The sequence below is a fragment of the Physeter macrocephalus genome, chromosome 18, assembly GCF_002837175.3.
Source record: "Physeter macrocephalus isolate SW-GA chromosome 18, ASM283717v5, whole genome shotgun sequence".
Lineage (NCBI taxonomy): Eukaryota > Metazoa > Chordata > Mammalia > Artiodactyla > Physeteridae > Physeter > Physeter macrocephalus.
In genome coordinates this window covers 5051310-5066141 of record NC_041231.1, presented here as the reverse complement: position 1 = coordinate 5066141, position 14832 = coordinate 5051310, and the positions used below count along the sequence as shown (strand labels likewise).

The 14832-nt window shown below is 67.2% G+C and overlaps 1 protein-coding gene across 1 annotated transcript in view; it reads left to right on the top strand.

Moving 5' to 3' along the window:
* PLXNA1 (plexin A1) overlaps positions 1-13817 on the top strand; it is a 47648-nt gene extending 33831 nt beyond the window's left edge. The window contains exons 23-32 of the mRNA XM_024117290.3: positions 58-124; positions 5154-5300; positions 5395-5554; positions 6109-6212; positions 6406-6502; positions 6809-6999; positions 7077-7246; positions 8500-8712; positions 8784-8934; positions 11872-13817. Of these exons, the coding sequence (XP_023973058.1) occupies positions 58-124; positions 5154-5300; positions 5395-5554; positions 6109-6212; positions 6406-6502; positions 6809-6999; positions 7077-7246; positions 8500-8712; positions 8784-8934; positions 11872-11967 (1396 nt within the window). The 3' untranslated portion in view covers positions 11968-13817. The remainder of the gene's footprint in view (positions 1-57; positions 125-5153; positions 5301-5394; positions 5555-6108; positions 6213-6405; positions 6503-6808; positions 7000-7076; positions 7247-8499; positions 8713-8783; positions 8935-11871) is intronic.
* The last annotated feature ends 1015 nt before the right edge of the window (positions 13818-14832 follow it).

The following is a 14832-nucleotide window of genomic DNA, read 5'->3' as shown; positions in this document are numbered from 1 at the left end:
GTGTGGGCGGGCCTGGAGGAAGGGCCGAGGACGCCCCTGCGTGTATTCTCTTCCCAGGACCGAGTCGGTGGCAGAGAAGATGCTGACCAACTGGTTTACCTTCCTTCTGTACAAATTCCTCAAGGTGGGCGAGCCACGGGGGGCCCCAGGTGGGGGTGGGAGGCCAGGGGTGACCGGCGGGGTCTCAGCCGAGAGGCACGAAGGGGCCAGGGCCTCGGCAGGACCGGCCCCGGCTCGCGTCTGTCCTTTAGCTTCTTCCCTGCCCCTTCTGGAGGCTGTCCCGTCCTCACTCAGCCGCCGAGGCAGGGGTGGACGCCGCGGTCTGCTGTGGGTCCCGTAGCTGCATGTGGCTGGGCTGGGGCGTGCGTCCAGGCCCCGGCGGGGCTCGTGCAGTGCCCGTGGCCCAGACCCGAGGTCAGAGGCAGCACCGGGCAGGGGCGTGTGCGTGTCCGGCGCCTGGGCCTGCGCCGGCCTGAGGAGGCGCCCGGGGGGGTGCGTCCGGTTGGCCCTGCCGTGAGGAGGCGGGCAGCCGCCTGGGCTTCCACTGTCGTTGCCCAGACGGTTCCCTCTCGGGCTGGGAGAGCCCCTACCCCCAGACAGGCCCTGGCGAGCCGGGCTGTTCTCAGAACGGGTACGGCCTGCAGGCCGGCTAGACGTGCGTCCAGGTGGACCTTGTCGGGGCCGTGGGCAGCTAGATGGGTCGCCTGCCTTTTAGGACTGGGAGGTCGTCAGACCCAGATGTCGGTCTGGCTTCCCTTGAAAAACCCGAAGGCTTGGCAGCCGGGCCCGGTCCTCGCCCGGTGGCCCCTGGTTAGCGCTCCACGGTGGACGAGGGAGCGGGCCACGGAGCCTCGTGAGGCCGGCGGCCTGGGTCTGATCTCCGTGGGGGCCCTGTGGTTGTGCAGGCTCCGCGCCCGGCAGCGTCCCGAGTCGGGGATGGCGGTGGGGCTTTCCGTCCTCCGTGCAGGACGCTGAGCCCGGCTGCTGCGGCTCGGAGTGCTCAGGACAGAGTCCCGGCTGGGCTGAGGGGCGCAGGTGGGGAAGGGGCGGGGTGTCCCCGGGGGCGTGAAGGTGTGGACGGGGTGGTGAGATGTGAGCGTGAGGGGGGGCAGGAAGTAGCCAGACGGGGACCAAAGGCCCTGAGGTGGGCGCGAGGTCCAGAGAGGAGGGCGTCGGGCTGGGTGGGGCTCGCCCCGTGGGTGGTGGCGCAGCGATGCCCGGGGTACGACGACGTCGTTGTCGTGCGGGACAGATGGCGGTAGCAGAGCCGTGCCTCTCCTGTGAAGCGCGCTTGTTTGCCGACCGCGTGACTTGGTCACGCGCTCATTAAGTCGTCTCCGCGAACCCGGAGGAGCGGGTTCAGAGGAGGCCCGCTTTGACGACTCTGTCCGAGACCCCGGGCTGGGCCCGTGGCCCGTGCAGGACGTAGCAGGCAGAGGCTGAGGGTGCTGTGGCCTCGGGCGTTGCCCGCGGGACAGGTGGGAGAGTGGAAGGAGGGAGGGAGGCCAGGCTTGGCCGAGGGGGCAGGACCGAGGGAAGCCTGGAGGGCAGGGCAAAGTGGCGGGAGCCCGCGGCGGAGCCGCCCCCGGCGCCGTCGTCGTCCCGGGCAGGCTCCCGGCCGAGGGGCTGAGTGGGGTCAGGTGCGCGCGCTCTCGCTGCCGACCAGGAAACGCCAGGCGGGGCCGCGGCGCGGCTGGACTGCTGCTCACACGGCTCCAGGAGGGGCCCTGGCACTGGCCGCCGGGTTCTCTGTGCCACGGGCTGAGCGTGGCCGTGCGTTAGACAGCCTTTGTATGTTAGAGCAGCTTTATGTTTATGGCAAGGTCGAGCGGAAGGTGCAGAGATTTCCCAAATGTCCTCCGCCCCCCCCACCTCCACGCCCCCACCAGCCTGGTCCATTTGTCACAGTTGGTGACTCTACACTGACATCAGCACCACACAGACTCTGCGGTTGGCCCTGGGGCTCACCTGGGTGCTCTGCGTTTCTGTGGGTTTGGACAAGCGTGTAACGGCACGTTTCCGTCATGGTGGTGTCATACAGGTCGTCGTCACTGCCCTAAAAACCCTCTGTCCTCCTCCCCCAAGCCCCTGGCAGCCGCTGATCTTTCCACTGCCTCCGTGGTTTTGCCGTTTTCAGAATGCCCTACGGTCAGGATCGTGCAGTGTGTAGCCTTTTCGAATTGGTTTCCGTCACTTGCGAGCGCGCAGTTAAGGTTCCCCCAAGCCTCCTCCTGGCTTGGTAGCGCCTTTCTTTTTAGCGGGCCACAAGCTAGTTTTCAGCAACGCAGATCCTTTTCATTCCTCGCTCTCTTTAGGAAAAAAAAGTTAACTAGAAAGGTAATCCGTGCTTCTTTGTGGTGCCCCTAAACGGCAGGGCTGAGCCCCCCACCCCAAGTTCTGGAGGTAATGACCATCTGTTTGGGTGTGTGCCCCCAGGCTGGTTTCTGCAGTGAAGCAAATGAGAAGAAGTCCTAGTGTCGTACGTTTTCCTCAGTGTGGGGTTTTTCCTCTTTGGTGCCATGCATTTTGCACTGCACCATGCATCCCCCGCTGTGGCCATCTTTGCAAGTCAGGACAGAGACAGGTGTCTCATTCTTTTTAACGGCTGTGTAATGTTCCTTAATACGGGCGTTCAGGGGAGCTTGAACCTTTCCCCAGACAGTCCTGCACCTGGCATCCTGGCCCAGGGGCCTCTGCTTGCCACGTCAGTGCTCGGGTGGGTTTCAGAAGAGTGATTGGGATCAGGCTTATTTTTCATCTGAATACGCGCTGCCAGGTTGTCAGGCGAGGGAGGCTGCCCCGTTCAGTGTTCTGAGTCTTACCTGCCCAAGCCGTGGACAGTACCTGCCCCCACCGGCCTTTCCATTCTTGCGGACTGCTTGGTGTGTTGCCAGCGGTTTCTTTAATAAGTTGTTACCTTTCATTTGTCTGATCAACCACTTTTATTTTTATTTTGACTTGTATGTTTTTATCTTGTGCGTGTTTTGGGGGTGGTTATTTCTTTTAGAAAACGAAGAGAACGTGTTTTAAGTCTTCGTTGAATTTGTTACAGAATTGTTTCTGTTTTATGTTTTGGTTTTTTGGGCCTTGAGGCAAGTGGGATGTTAGCTCCCCGGCCAGGGATCGAACCCGCACTCCCTGCATTGGAAGGCGACGTCTTAACCACTGGACCGCTAGGGAAGTCCCAAGAGAATTTTTAACTTTTCTGTCGTTTACAGCCCTTGTGTTACGCCGAGGAATGTTTTCTGTTAGTGTATGGTGTGAGGCAGGGATCTCACTTGAGTTTCTTTCCCAAATGGAGAAGGGCTTGTTCTAACATTTATCAAACAGCCTGTACTTGTGTCATCTTTTCACTTGGAGATTCACTGGCAGTTTCTGCACACTTCTTCCTGCTGGGCCTGAGAGACACCGAGGTCGTCCTCCTCCTCCCTGTGCAGGAAACGGGCCCAGCAGGGACGGGCTGGGTTCTGGGCCTTCCCGTCTCAGAGCCTTTCTGCTCCTTGGTTCCAGCCTCCCAGCCTCTGGGCTGGCCTGTGGGAGTGGGTCAGAGCCTGCCAGCCAGGCTGAGCGTGAACAGCCTGCTCAGCCTGCATGTTCTGTAAGGACACTCGGCTTTTAAGGACCAGCTGCTTTAGCGGTAGATTGTCTGGGTTCGACTCCTGGCTTCTTGTGATTTTTCTGTGTAACCTCACTCTCTGACCTCCCGAGGTGCCCTTTTCTTCTGAGGGGAGCAAGTCTCATGGCGTCTGCAGGGAGAGGCAGCTGTAAACGGCTGTGCCTCTGTCCTAGCTGATGTAACGCAGCCAAGTTTGCGGATGAAACGATTTCAGAGATGGGCGTGTTGCTGGAGGGTTTCAGGATGACCTGTGCGCGCTGCCGTTCCTTGGCAGCTGTCTCTTTAATTACCGCAGATGCTAACAGGCTGCCTGGAGCATGTGGTTCCGGGCAGGGCCGCTCTTGGTGGGCCAGGGAGCAGGCTGGCACCTGCCTGCTTAGGCCACACTCACTCCCGAGCTCCGTGGGGGGGTGGGGGGGCGAGACGAGAGGGGCCTGTGTCCGGCTGAGGTGGGGACTCAGCTGTGCAGGGCACGCAGCAGCTCGGTCACTGCAGTTGGGGCAGCGCTCTGGGGGCGGGCAGGACGGGAGCCCTCCCTCCACAGCTGTTTGTTAACGGTGTTTGTCGTCCAGCAACGTCTGTAGAGCCCCCCCACGCGCCCGCTCCGCTCCGTGCTGGGCACTGGGGATGCAGCGGGAGGGGCCAGGCACGCCCTGGCCTGCAGGCAGCTTCCACTGCAGAGGGGAAACGGCAGGAAAGCGAACAAGACAATTTAGGAGGGCGGGCTCTGTGTGATGGCAGTGAGGTCCGGCGGGCTGGGCCCAGGGCCCGGGAGAGCCTTTCTGACAAAGGGACGTCGGGTGGGGTTTGGAAGGGGCCGTGAAGACCCGAGGGGGAGAGTTCTGGTTGTAGGGGGAGCAGGTGCAAAGGCCCTGAGGTGGGGACACGCCCACTGGCTGCAGTGGGGGTGGGAGGCGGCATGCGGTCGGAGATGGGCAGCACAGACCTTCCCCGAGTGCCCAGACAGCCGCCCTGCCAGCCTCCTGCCCTGGGTTGGTGCGTCTGCACCTGTGATTGCGTCGGCCACGTGCTCTGGCGGGAGGGGCGGCCCTCTCCTGCAGGGGGGTCCTGGCTGAGGGCCCCCCATCTGATAGGTGACGGTCACACCCGTTGTGGTCCCCTGGGCCGTGGGGGCGGCGCCGGAGCCTGCGCGTCATCCACGCGCAGCACTGGCTGCTTTGGGCAGCGCGCGGCGCCAGGGCGGTGGTCCTGTCGAGGCCTGAACCGGGCGAGGCTTCGGGCGGGGTTGACTGGCCTTGGTCCTCGCCACTTGGCCCCTTGGCTGAGGTTTTTTCCTGGGATTTTCACGCCTGTCTCCGTGGGGGATGCTCTGCCATGAAGTGGCCTGTCTCCGTGGGGGATGCTCTGCCATGAAGTGGTTTTCACCGTCTTCCTTGGACTCCGGAACCGGGGTTCTCAAATTTGGCCATGTTGCCGTTTCTCCGTGCGGGTCCGGTGTAGATGCTGGGGGCCGGGGCAGCGGCTGGGGCGGAGCCCGGTGGTCCTGCACGGCCTGACGCCGCCCACCCGCCCGCAGGAGTGCGCCGGGGAGCCGCTCTTCATGCTCTACTGCGCCATCAAGCAGCAGATGGAGAAGGGCCCCATCGACGCCATCACGGGCGAGGCGCGCTACTCCCTGAGCGAGGACAAGCTCATCCGCCAGCAGATCGACTACAAGACGCTGGTGAGCGCCGCCCGCCCCGCCCCTCCCGCCTGCCCGTCCCTCCCCGCCCGCCAGGGAGCAGGAGGGGGCTGACGCCCTGTCCTCCCACCTGCAGACCCTGAACTGCGTGAACCCCGAGAACGAGAACGCGCCCGAGGTGCCGGTGAAGGGGCTGAACTGCGACACGGTGACGCAGGTCAAGGAGAAGCTGCTGGACGCCGTGTACAAGGGCGTGCCCTACTCCCAGCGGCCCAAGGCCGGGGACATGGACCTGGGTGAGCCCGGCAGGGGCTCTGTCGCGTCGTCCAAGCCCTGGGCGCTGGCCCGGAGGGTTGGAGGGAAGGGGCGTGTGACCCAGGCTGGGTCTGTAGGCTGCTCCCCGGGCTGGTGGAAGCGGGTGGGCCCCTGGAGCTGGGTGGGGGCTCTCAAGATGGCTCATGAGCGGGGCGTGGGCAGGGGCACCGGCTAAGTAGGAAGGGCCCGGGGAGCAGAGCCGGGCTGGACCGGTCTGGTCCCTGGTGGATGAGGCTGGGGCCGCGATGGAGGGAGGCCGCGAGGGCCAGGCTAGGAGGCCTCCTGGAGCTCCGGAAGGCGGGCACAGCACGTGGGGCTGGGCTGCCCGGGGTTGGGCGGGCGGGGGGCTGCCAGAGGGGCTGGGCGGCAGCAGGGGTGCGGGGCTTCTGCTCCGGGCTGGGCCTGTCCCTCTGCTGCCCGGCCTTCGCTCAGGGCCCCTGGGACCCTGCCCCCTGGGCCTGTCCACATGGAGGGAGCAAGGAGCAGGGCAGCACCTGCCGGCCGCCCTGCCCTCCAGCGCTCCCCTCCGCCGCAGAGTGGCGCCAGGGCCGCATGGCCCGCATCATCCTGCAGGACGAGGACGTCACCACCAAGATCGATAACGACTGGAAGAGGCTGAACACGCTGGCGCACTACCAGGTGACCCCCCAACCTGCGGCCACGGCTCGGGTCCCTCTTCCCACGATGGGGCTCAGGGGTGGGGGCCGCGCTCCAGGAGGAGAGGGCACGGTCACATGTGGGGGTCGCCCAGGGTCGGGGGGGAAGGCTGAGGCCCAGGGGAGAGACCGGCCGCGGGTGGTGGGTCATGCGTCACCCGGCCCCCTGCCCGTAGGTGACGGATGGGTCCTCGGTGGCCCTGGTGCCCAAGCAGACGTCCGCCTATAATATCTCCAACTCGTCCACCTTCACCAAGTCCCTCAGCAGATACGGTGAGGGCCGGCGGGGCAGAGGGCCGGCGGGGGCAGAGGGCCGGCGGGGGCAGCGGGCAGACCACTGATCTGGACAGAACGCCGCTCTGGGCGCCGCCGCGGCAGGCTGGGACGGCTTGGTGACAGCCTGTCCCGGGGACGCTCGGCCTTGCCCCGGGCAGCACCGTCCCCAGAAACCCAGGGAGGTAGGGGCGGGTGACCCAGCTCTCGGAGGGGGGAGCTGAGACTCACACGGGAGCCGCCTGCCCAAGGCGCCGGGCGGGCGGGGCGGGGCGCAGCCGCTGACGGCGCGGTGCCCGCCCGCAGAGAGCATGCTGCGCACGGCCAGCAGCCCCGACAGCCTGCGCTCGCGCACGCCCATGATCACGCCCGACCTGGAGAGCGGCACCAAGCTGTGGCACCTGGTCAAGAACCACGACCACCTGGACCAGCGCGAGGGCGACCGCGGCAGCAAGATGGTTTCCGAGATCTACCTGACGCGGCTGCTGGCCACCAAGGTGGGCGGACGGGCGGGGGCCTGGGCGGGTCACCCGGGGCCGGAGCAGCCCCTGGAGCTGTGCCCCGCCCCCCACAGGGCACGCTGCAGAAGTTCGTGGACGACCTCTTCGAGACCATCTTTAGCACGGCGCACCGGGGCTCGGCCTTGCCGCTGGCCATCAAGTACATGTTCGACTTCCTGGATGAGCAGGCCGACCAGCACCAGATCCACGACGCGGACGTGCGCCACACCTGGAAGAGCAACTGGTGCGGCCTGGGGTGGGGGCGGGGCGGGGGCGGGGCCGGGGGCCGCCCCGGAGCAGGAAGCCTGGGACCCGGGGGCAGCCCGGCTAGGCTGGGGGCCGCAGTGCCAGGAGGCTGGCCCGGCCACTGCCCTGGGCTACTGCCCTGGGCTACGGCTGGTCCCTCTCCGTGTGGGCCTCTCTGACTCAGCCATCGGGGGCATCCGCTGACCCACCTGTGGGACCGGATGCGGGTGGCGGAGGGGGGTGTGTGCGTGCACACGTGTATCCGTGCGTGTCTCTGGGCGTGCAGGGCCGCGTGCAGGTGTGTTAGGCTTCTGCGTGAGAAACGGGCTCGGTGGGACAGGCCCGTCCCGTGCTGGCTTCGGCCATGAGGGTGACAGCGACAGTAAACACTCCGGGGGCTCTCAGTCCCGTCGCCCCCTCACTGCCGGTCTGGCTTTTGCCTCCAGAGCTGACCGGGTCCCCCGGCAGGGCCTGCCTGGTCCTCGCATGCTTTGTGCCCCTGGCCTCTTCCTCCCCGTGCCCTGACCCCTCCCTGCGCACTGCTGCCCCCCAAGCCTGGGATGCAGCCCAGGTCCTCTCCAGGCGAACCCACCCTGGGCCTCCAGCTCCACCTGTGCTGCCCACGGCCCTTGAGGGGGTCCACCGGGCACCGAGGGGAGGCAGTGTAGGTCCGCACTGTCCAGGGGACCTTTCTGGGATGATAGAAAGTTCTGGGTTTGTGCCATCCACGTGGCCACGTGTGACTAGGGGTATGTGACGTAACTGGTGCGGCCGAGAACCTGGATCTTTAACTTTATTCGATTTAAGTGTAAACAGCGACACGTGGCTAGAGGCTGTTGATGGTCCAGCTGATGGCTGTAGTAGAGGTGGCCTTTGGGGTTGGGGTCAGCTGTAGTGGGGCTGCATCTTCTGGACCCCTTCCTGGTCTTGTTACCAAGACTCATGGGGAGCCGGCCCGGCCGTGAGCAAGCACTCGTGCCTGGAGGACTGCAGCCGGGCACGGTGGGTGCCCAAGGGCGAGAGAGCCTGTGGGTGTGCCCACCCTCCCCTGGGACCGTGGGGAGGGGCTGGCCAGCAGGAGCAGCCCTCGCTCACGGCCCAGCTCCCTGGGTCTGTCTCCCGGCTGCACGGAAATCCGTGGTCACCACGAAGGCCAGAGCGGGAGGATGGTGAGGCCACAGGTCAGCCCCTCCTCCCCGCCGGCCCGAGGGCTGCGGAGGCCCGTCTGACCGCGCGTCCGCCTGCCCGCAGCCTGCCCCTGCGCTTCTGGGTGAACGTGATCAAGAACCCGCAGTTCGTGTTCGACATCCACAAGAGCAGCATCACGGACGCCTGCCTGTCGGTGGTGGCCCAGACCTTCATGGACTCCTGCTCTACGTCCGAGCACAAGCTGGGCAAGGACTCGCCCTCCAACAAGCTCCTCTACGCCAAGGACATCCCCAACTACAAGAGCTGGGTGGAGAGGTGGGGCACGGGCCCAGGGCCGGGGGTGGGAGGGGCCGGGACCCGGCTCACGTGCCCGCCCGCCGCCGCAGGTACTACGCAGACATCGCCAAGATGCCCGCCATCAGCGACCAGGACATGGGCGCGTACCTGGCTGAACAGTCACGGCTGCACCTGAGCCAGTTCAACAGCATGAGTGCCCTGCACGAGATCTACTCCTACATCAGCAAGTACAAGGACGAGGTAAGCTTGCCAGCCTCACCGAGCAGGCTCCCGCCCCAGCCCGGGCTGCCTGATGGGTCTGGGCGCGTCTCCAGGGCAGGGCACGGGCTGTCCTCGACCCTCGGCCCCCGACCTGCTTCTGGAGCTGGGCGTGCGCAGAGCTGGGCCTCCCTGAGACTTCGGGACGGGGACGGACGACTGGCTCGTGGGCTGCACTGGATGGACAGAGCCCAGGGCCGGAGGGGGCAGGGCGGGGCAGCCAGAGCCCAGGCCCTGAGGCCAGAGCGGGCGGCTGCAGAACGGTGGAGCCCGCGAGGCTGAATCGGAATGTCCTGGGAGGAGGGGAGGCGGGGCCGTCGCTGGGTGTGCAGGCTGCAGGGTCTTGCGCTGCTCCTGAGGGAGACAGCCTTTGAGGTTCAGAGATGGAGCCTGACTTCCAGGTGCGGGGCCGGGGGCGCAGGGGCTGCGGCCGGGCTGCCCCGCTGCAGGGACCACGTCAGGAGCCGGAGGGCTCAGGCGCCAGCTCTGACTTTTGTGTGGGTTTGAGAGGATGGGGCCGTGAGCGCAGGAGACCTGGCGGCAGGTCAGAGCGTGGGGGTTGCAGCTGAGCGGGAGGCCCTTCAGCTGAGACTGGGGGAGGTGGCCCCGGGGGGGAGCCCAGAGCAGGGAAGGGGGTGGCCGAGCCCCGGGGCCGACGGGCAGAGGCCGCAGGGCAGGGCGTGGAAGCAGGGCCGCGGAGGACAGAGCCGTGACCTGGGGGTGGCGGGCTGCGGTTCTTCCCGAGGGGCTGTGCTGTGAGGGGTGCAGAGGCGTGGGGCGACGGGGCCGTGGGGGCTGACCGGCCACCGCGGGAGACTGGGGCGTGAGCGCAGAGCCCAGCAGGACCCGCGGGTGCAGGGGGTGGGCCCTGGTGCTCAGGGACCCGGAGGGCTGGCAGGGACCCGAGCCCTGCTCGGGTGGCTTTGGGGGATGAGGGGCGGTGTTGATGGTCCAGCTGATGGCTGTAGTAGAGGTGGCCTTTGGGGTTGGGGTCAGCTGTAGTGGGGCTGCATCTTCTGGACCCCTTCCTGGTCTTGTTACCAAGACTCATGGGGAGCCGGCCCGGCCGTGAGCAAGCACTCGTGCCTGGAGGACTGCAGCCGGGCACGGTGGGTGCCCAAGGGCGAGAGAGCCTGTGGGTGTGCCCACCCTCCCCTGGGACCGTGGGGAGGGGCTGGCCAGCAGGAGCAGCCCTCGCTCACGGCCCAGCTCCCTGGGTCTGTCTCCCGGCTGCACGGAAATCCGTGGTCACCACGAAGGCCAGAGCGGGAGGATGGTGAGGCCACAGGTCAGCCCCTCCTCCCCGCCGGCCCGAGGGCTGCGGAGGCCCGTCTGACCGCGCGTCCGCCTGCCCGCAGCCTGCCCCTGCGCTTCTGGGTGAACGTGATCAAGAACCCGCAGTTCGTGTTCGACATCCACAAGAGCAGCATCACGGACGCCTGCCTGTCGGTGGTGGCCCAGACCTTCATGGACTCCTGCTCAACGTCCGAGCACCGCCTGGGCAAGGACTCGCCCTCCAACAAGCTCCTCTACGCCAAGGACATCCCCAACTACAAGAGCTGGGTGGAGAGGTGGGGCACGGGCCCAGGGCCGGGGGTGGGAGGGGCCGGGACCCGGCTCACGTGCCCGCCCGCCGCCGCAGGTACTACGCAGACATCGCCAAGATGCCCGCCATCAGCGACCAGGACATGGGCGCGTACCTGGCTGAACAGTCACGGCTGCACCTGAGCCAGTTCAACAGCATGAGTGCCCTGCACGAGATCTACTCCTACATCAGCAAGTACAAGGACGAGGTAAGCTTGCCAGCCTCACCGAGCAGGCTCCCGCCCCAGCCCGGGCTGCCTGATGGGTCTGGGCGCGTCTCCAGGGCAGGGCACGGGCTGTCCTCGACCCTCGGCCCCCGACCTGCTTCTGGAGCTGGGCGTGCGCAGAGCTGGGCCTCCCTGAGACTTCGGGACGGGGACGGACGACTGGCTCGTGGGCTGCACTGGATGGACAGAGCCCAGGGCCGGAGGGGGCAGGGCGGGGCAGCCAGAGCCCAGGCCCTGAGGCCAGAGCGGGCGGCTGCAGAACGGTGGAGCCCGCGAGGCTGAATCGGAATGTCCTGGGAGGAGGGGAGGCGGGGCCGTCGCTGGGTGTGCAGGCTGCAGGGTCTTGCGCTGCTCCTGAGGGAGACAGCCTTTGAGGTTCAGAGATGGAGCCTGACTTCCAGGTGCGGGGCCGGGGGCGCAGGGGCTGCGGCCGGGCTGCCCCGCTGCAGGGACCACGTCAGGAGCCGGAGGGCTCAGGCGCCAGCTCTGACTTTTGTGTGGGTTTGAGAGGATGGGGCCGTGAGCGCAGGAGACCTGGCGGCAGGTCAGAGCGTGGGGGTTGCAGCTGAGCGGGAGGCCCTTCAGCTGAGACTGGGGGAGGTGGCCCCGGGGGGGAGCCCAGAGCAGGGAAGGGGGTGGCCGAGCCCCGGGGCCGACGGGCAGAGGCCGCAGGGCAGGGCGTGGAAGCAGGGCCGCGGAGGACAGAGCCGTGACCTGGGGGTGGCGGGCTGCGGTTCTTCCCGAGGGGCTGTGCTGTGAGGGGTGCAGAGGCGTGGGGCGACGGGGCCGTGGGGGCTGACCGGCCACCGCGGGAGACTGGGGCGTGAGCGCAGAGCCCAGCAGGACCCGCGGGTGCAGGGGGTGGGCCCTGGTGCTCAGGGACCCGGAGGGCTGGCAGGGACCCGAGCCCTGTTCGGGTGGCTTTGGGGGATGAGGGGCGGATGGAGACCCCAGGGACGCGGGGTCTGGGGGTCCCGGCTCCAGGCCCAGGTCCCTCAGCTGAGAGTGGAGGGACACAGTGGCCTCAGGCTGGAGCCCACTCTGGACAGAGCCGCCGTGTGCGACCCCGAGCCCCGGACAGGCCTGACGCCCCCTCCCACCTCCGCAGGTCCTGGCGGCCCTGGAGAAGGACGAGCAGGCACGGCGGCAGCGGCTCCGGAGCAAGTTGGAGCAGGTGGTGGACACCATGGCCCTGAGCAGCTGAGCCGTCGGCCACGGCTGCCTGGCCCGCAGGAGAGCGAGAGGGCCCTCGGGGCGGCCCCTGTGCGGCGGCCGGAGCTGGGAGGCCCTCGGAGGCAGCCTCGCCCCAGCCATGCCGGGTGCCCTGCGCTGGGGCCGGGTGTGCGGTCCTGGCCCCCCTCGCCGCCCCCGTCCCCTTCCTGCCTGCGGGGGTCCCGGTTCTTAATTGGTGTGGGTGAGACGGTGCCCGCAGCACCCTCCACGCCCAGAGCTGCTCGCCGTGGGGCTGGGGAGCCCAGGTGTGGCCGGGGGCCTTCTCAGGACAGGGGGTGACTGCTGAGGCCCCGGGGGTGAGGCAGGAGACCTCCTGTAGGGAGAGGTTGGGCTGCCGAGGCCGGGAGAGTGATGCCCGGGGGCTGGGAGGGGGCCAGCTGTGCCCGGCTCCCTAGGCAGAGTCTGAGGGCTGGGGCGTGGCTGGCGGCCGGGCGGGGAGGCTGAATGCCCAGGGCCCAGCCACGGTGAGCTGAAGTCGGTCCGGGCGTCACCACCCACCTGCCACGTTCCGGCAACCCCGCGCTCACCGGTGCACCGCCGCCGCCATCCTCCGATTCACCGCGTGCTCTCCGCGGCCGAGGCCAGAGCGCCACGACGACCTCGCCCAGAGAGAGGCCCCCGGCTCCCTCCTATGGAGGGGCTGCAGGACGGCTCCACGCGGGGCCCAAGTGACTTCCAGAAGGACTCGGATCCCGTTCCGTCCTCAGGGCTGTGCCTCTGGGAGCCGCCGGGGCCTGGGGCTCCGGGTCACGCGTGCGCGTTCCCCTTATTTATTCCCCCCACCGCGCCCGCCCCCGTCCCGGGCTGAGCTCTCGGCGGTGGAGGCCCCCGGAGCAGCCCCGAGCGCCCTCCCCGCCCCCCCGGCCCCCACCCACCTCCCAACGGCGTCGGTTTGGCCCCTCAGCAGCGTGCTGGCCCCTCGGAGTGGAGGGACATCTGGGGGCTGTTGCTCATCTTTCAGGGGAGCAAGGGGGTCCTGCTGTGCTCTGCTTGGGCAGCGGGGCCGTGGGGGCCTCGGACCACACCCACTGGCCCGGCCGGGAGCAGGACGCAGTGACCAGGGGGCCTGCAGAGCCGGTCTGCCCGTCCTGCTCTCAGCGAGCAAAACAACGCGTTTTTAATTAAAAAATCTGTACATATATATCCATATATATATATATCCATATATATATATATATGTGGCTCTAGCCTGTCTCCAGCCCCAGTGGGGTCCTGTATAGTTACCTGGAGGAGGAGAAATTTTACACTTTAGAATAAGAGCGTTAAGGTAGCGGGAAAGCAATGCCAAATGGTCGTGGAGAAGGTGGCGGGAGCGTCCCCGCTGGAGCGCCCCGAGGCCTCCGCCCTCGGCCTTCGGGTCGTCCTGTTTTCGTTCTGACGTGACAAGGAGAGGACTTCTCGGGCCGAGAGCTTCCCGGACGCGGGCCGTGGATTCCTGCATGACTGTGCTAGCGTTTAGTCTGACTTGATCTTTTTAAAACTGCAAGTGTTGAATACTAGACGTTGTTAGGCCTTTTTTTCATGTTTTTTAATTAATCAGTCACTTGTGAAGGCAGTGGCCTGTCCCCTTTTCAGTTCACTTTTTCGACGGTACTACAGATTCCCGCGGACTTTAAGGGACAGCTAGCTGTGGCCGGCCCCGCGCCCCCGGCTGCCCGTCTTGGGTCCCCCCCACCCCAAGCAGCGTGAGCCAGACCGCACACCTCCATCAGTTGAGGAGCTGCTCCCTCGCGGGAGGAGGGGTGAAATCCGCCACCTCCTGACTCAGGAAGCTCCTGGAACCGGGGTGCAGGGGTCCCTGGGCCCCGTGGGCACTGAGCAGGGCTCGGGCCCCCCGCGCGGTGGGTGTCCAGTGGGAGCTCAGGCCGGCTGGGCGTTGGCCGGGGCCGGGTTCCGTCCGGGTGCGGGTCTCGCTCCCCCCGAGTCTTCCCCGAAGCTGCTTCTGATCGAAGCCCCTGTTCTTCCAGCCCCGCTCGGGTCAGGGGGCTCCTCGGCCGCTGCGCCGCCGTCTTCAGAATCCAGTCCCAGCCCCGCTTCCTCGGGCCTCCCCGGCCCCGTGCTCGCCCCGCGGGCGGCGGGCTGGGCGGTGGTGACAGCAGGAGGGGAGCCGGCCCTGCGGGCGCGAGGCCTCACGGGGCGCGTGCGCGGGTCAGGTGCAAGCACTTTAGCGCCGTCTGTTTACACACGAGCCGGTCGCTGACCTACGCCTGCCGTCCACCCCGCAGCACGGCCGCCCCTTCCTCTCCCGGGGCTGGAGTCAGGCCGGGTCCTCCTCCTCGCTCATCTCCACAGTCCCGCTGGCCCTGCTGCGCCTTCGGCACTGGGCCCAGGCACCTGCCGTCACCTCCCCGTCCTCCCGCCGGGCACTCGGACCCCAAGCTCCGGCTCTGGCCCGAGGGTGGCCGGAGTGTGGCGTGGGAGCGCTGCTCTGTGCAGGTGGGTGGCCCCCAAGGCCCCGCTGCAGCCCCAGGGCCGGGGGTGTGGGCCGTGGTGTGGGGCCGTGTGCCAGATTGCCTGCCGCCCGGGCCCCCTCCCGCCCTTACCCGCACGCGTCTCAGGAGCGCCAGGGACGGCTCGGCCTCGGTCGGGAGCCTGGCCTCTCCATATACCTCGAGCTTGCCCGCCCTCCCCGACCCGGGCCCCAGGCCCCAGGCCCCAGGCCCACGGGAGAGGTCCCCCCGCCCTCCCCGCTTTGCCCTTGCTGAGCGAGCCCCGCCTGGCTCTCTTGCCAGTGCTGGAGCTGAGGGCTCATGCCGTTGGTGCTACACAAGCTAGAGTAGATATATTTAGAGAGAGAGATATTTTTAAGACGAAGCCCACGATTAGCTGTCCTTTG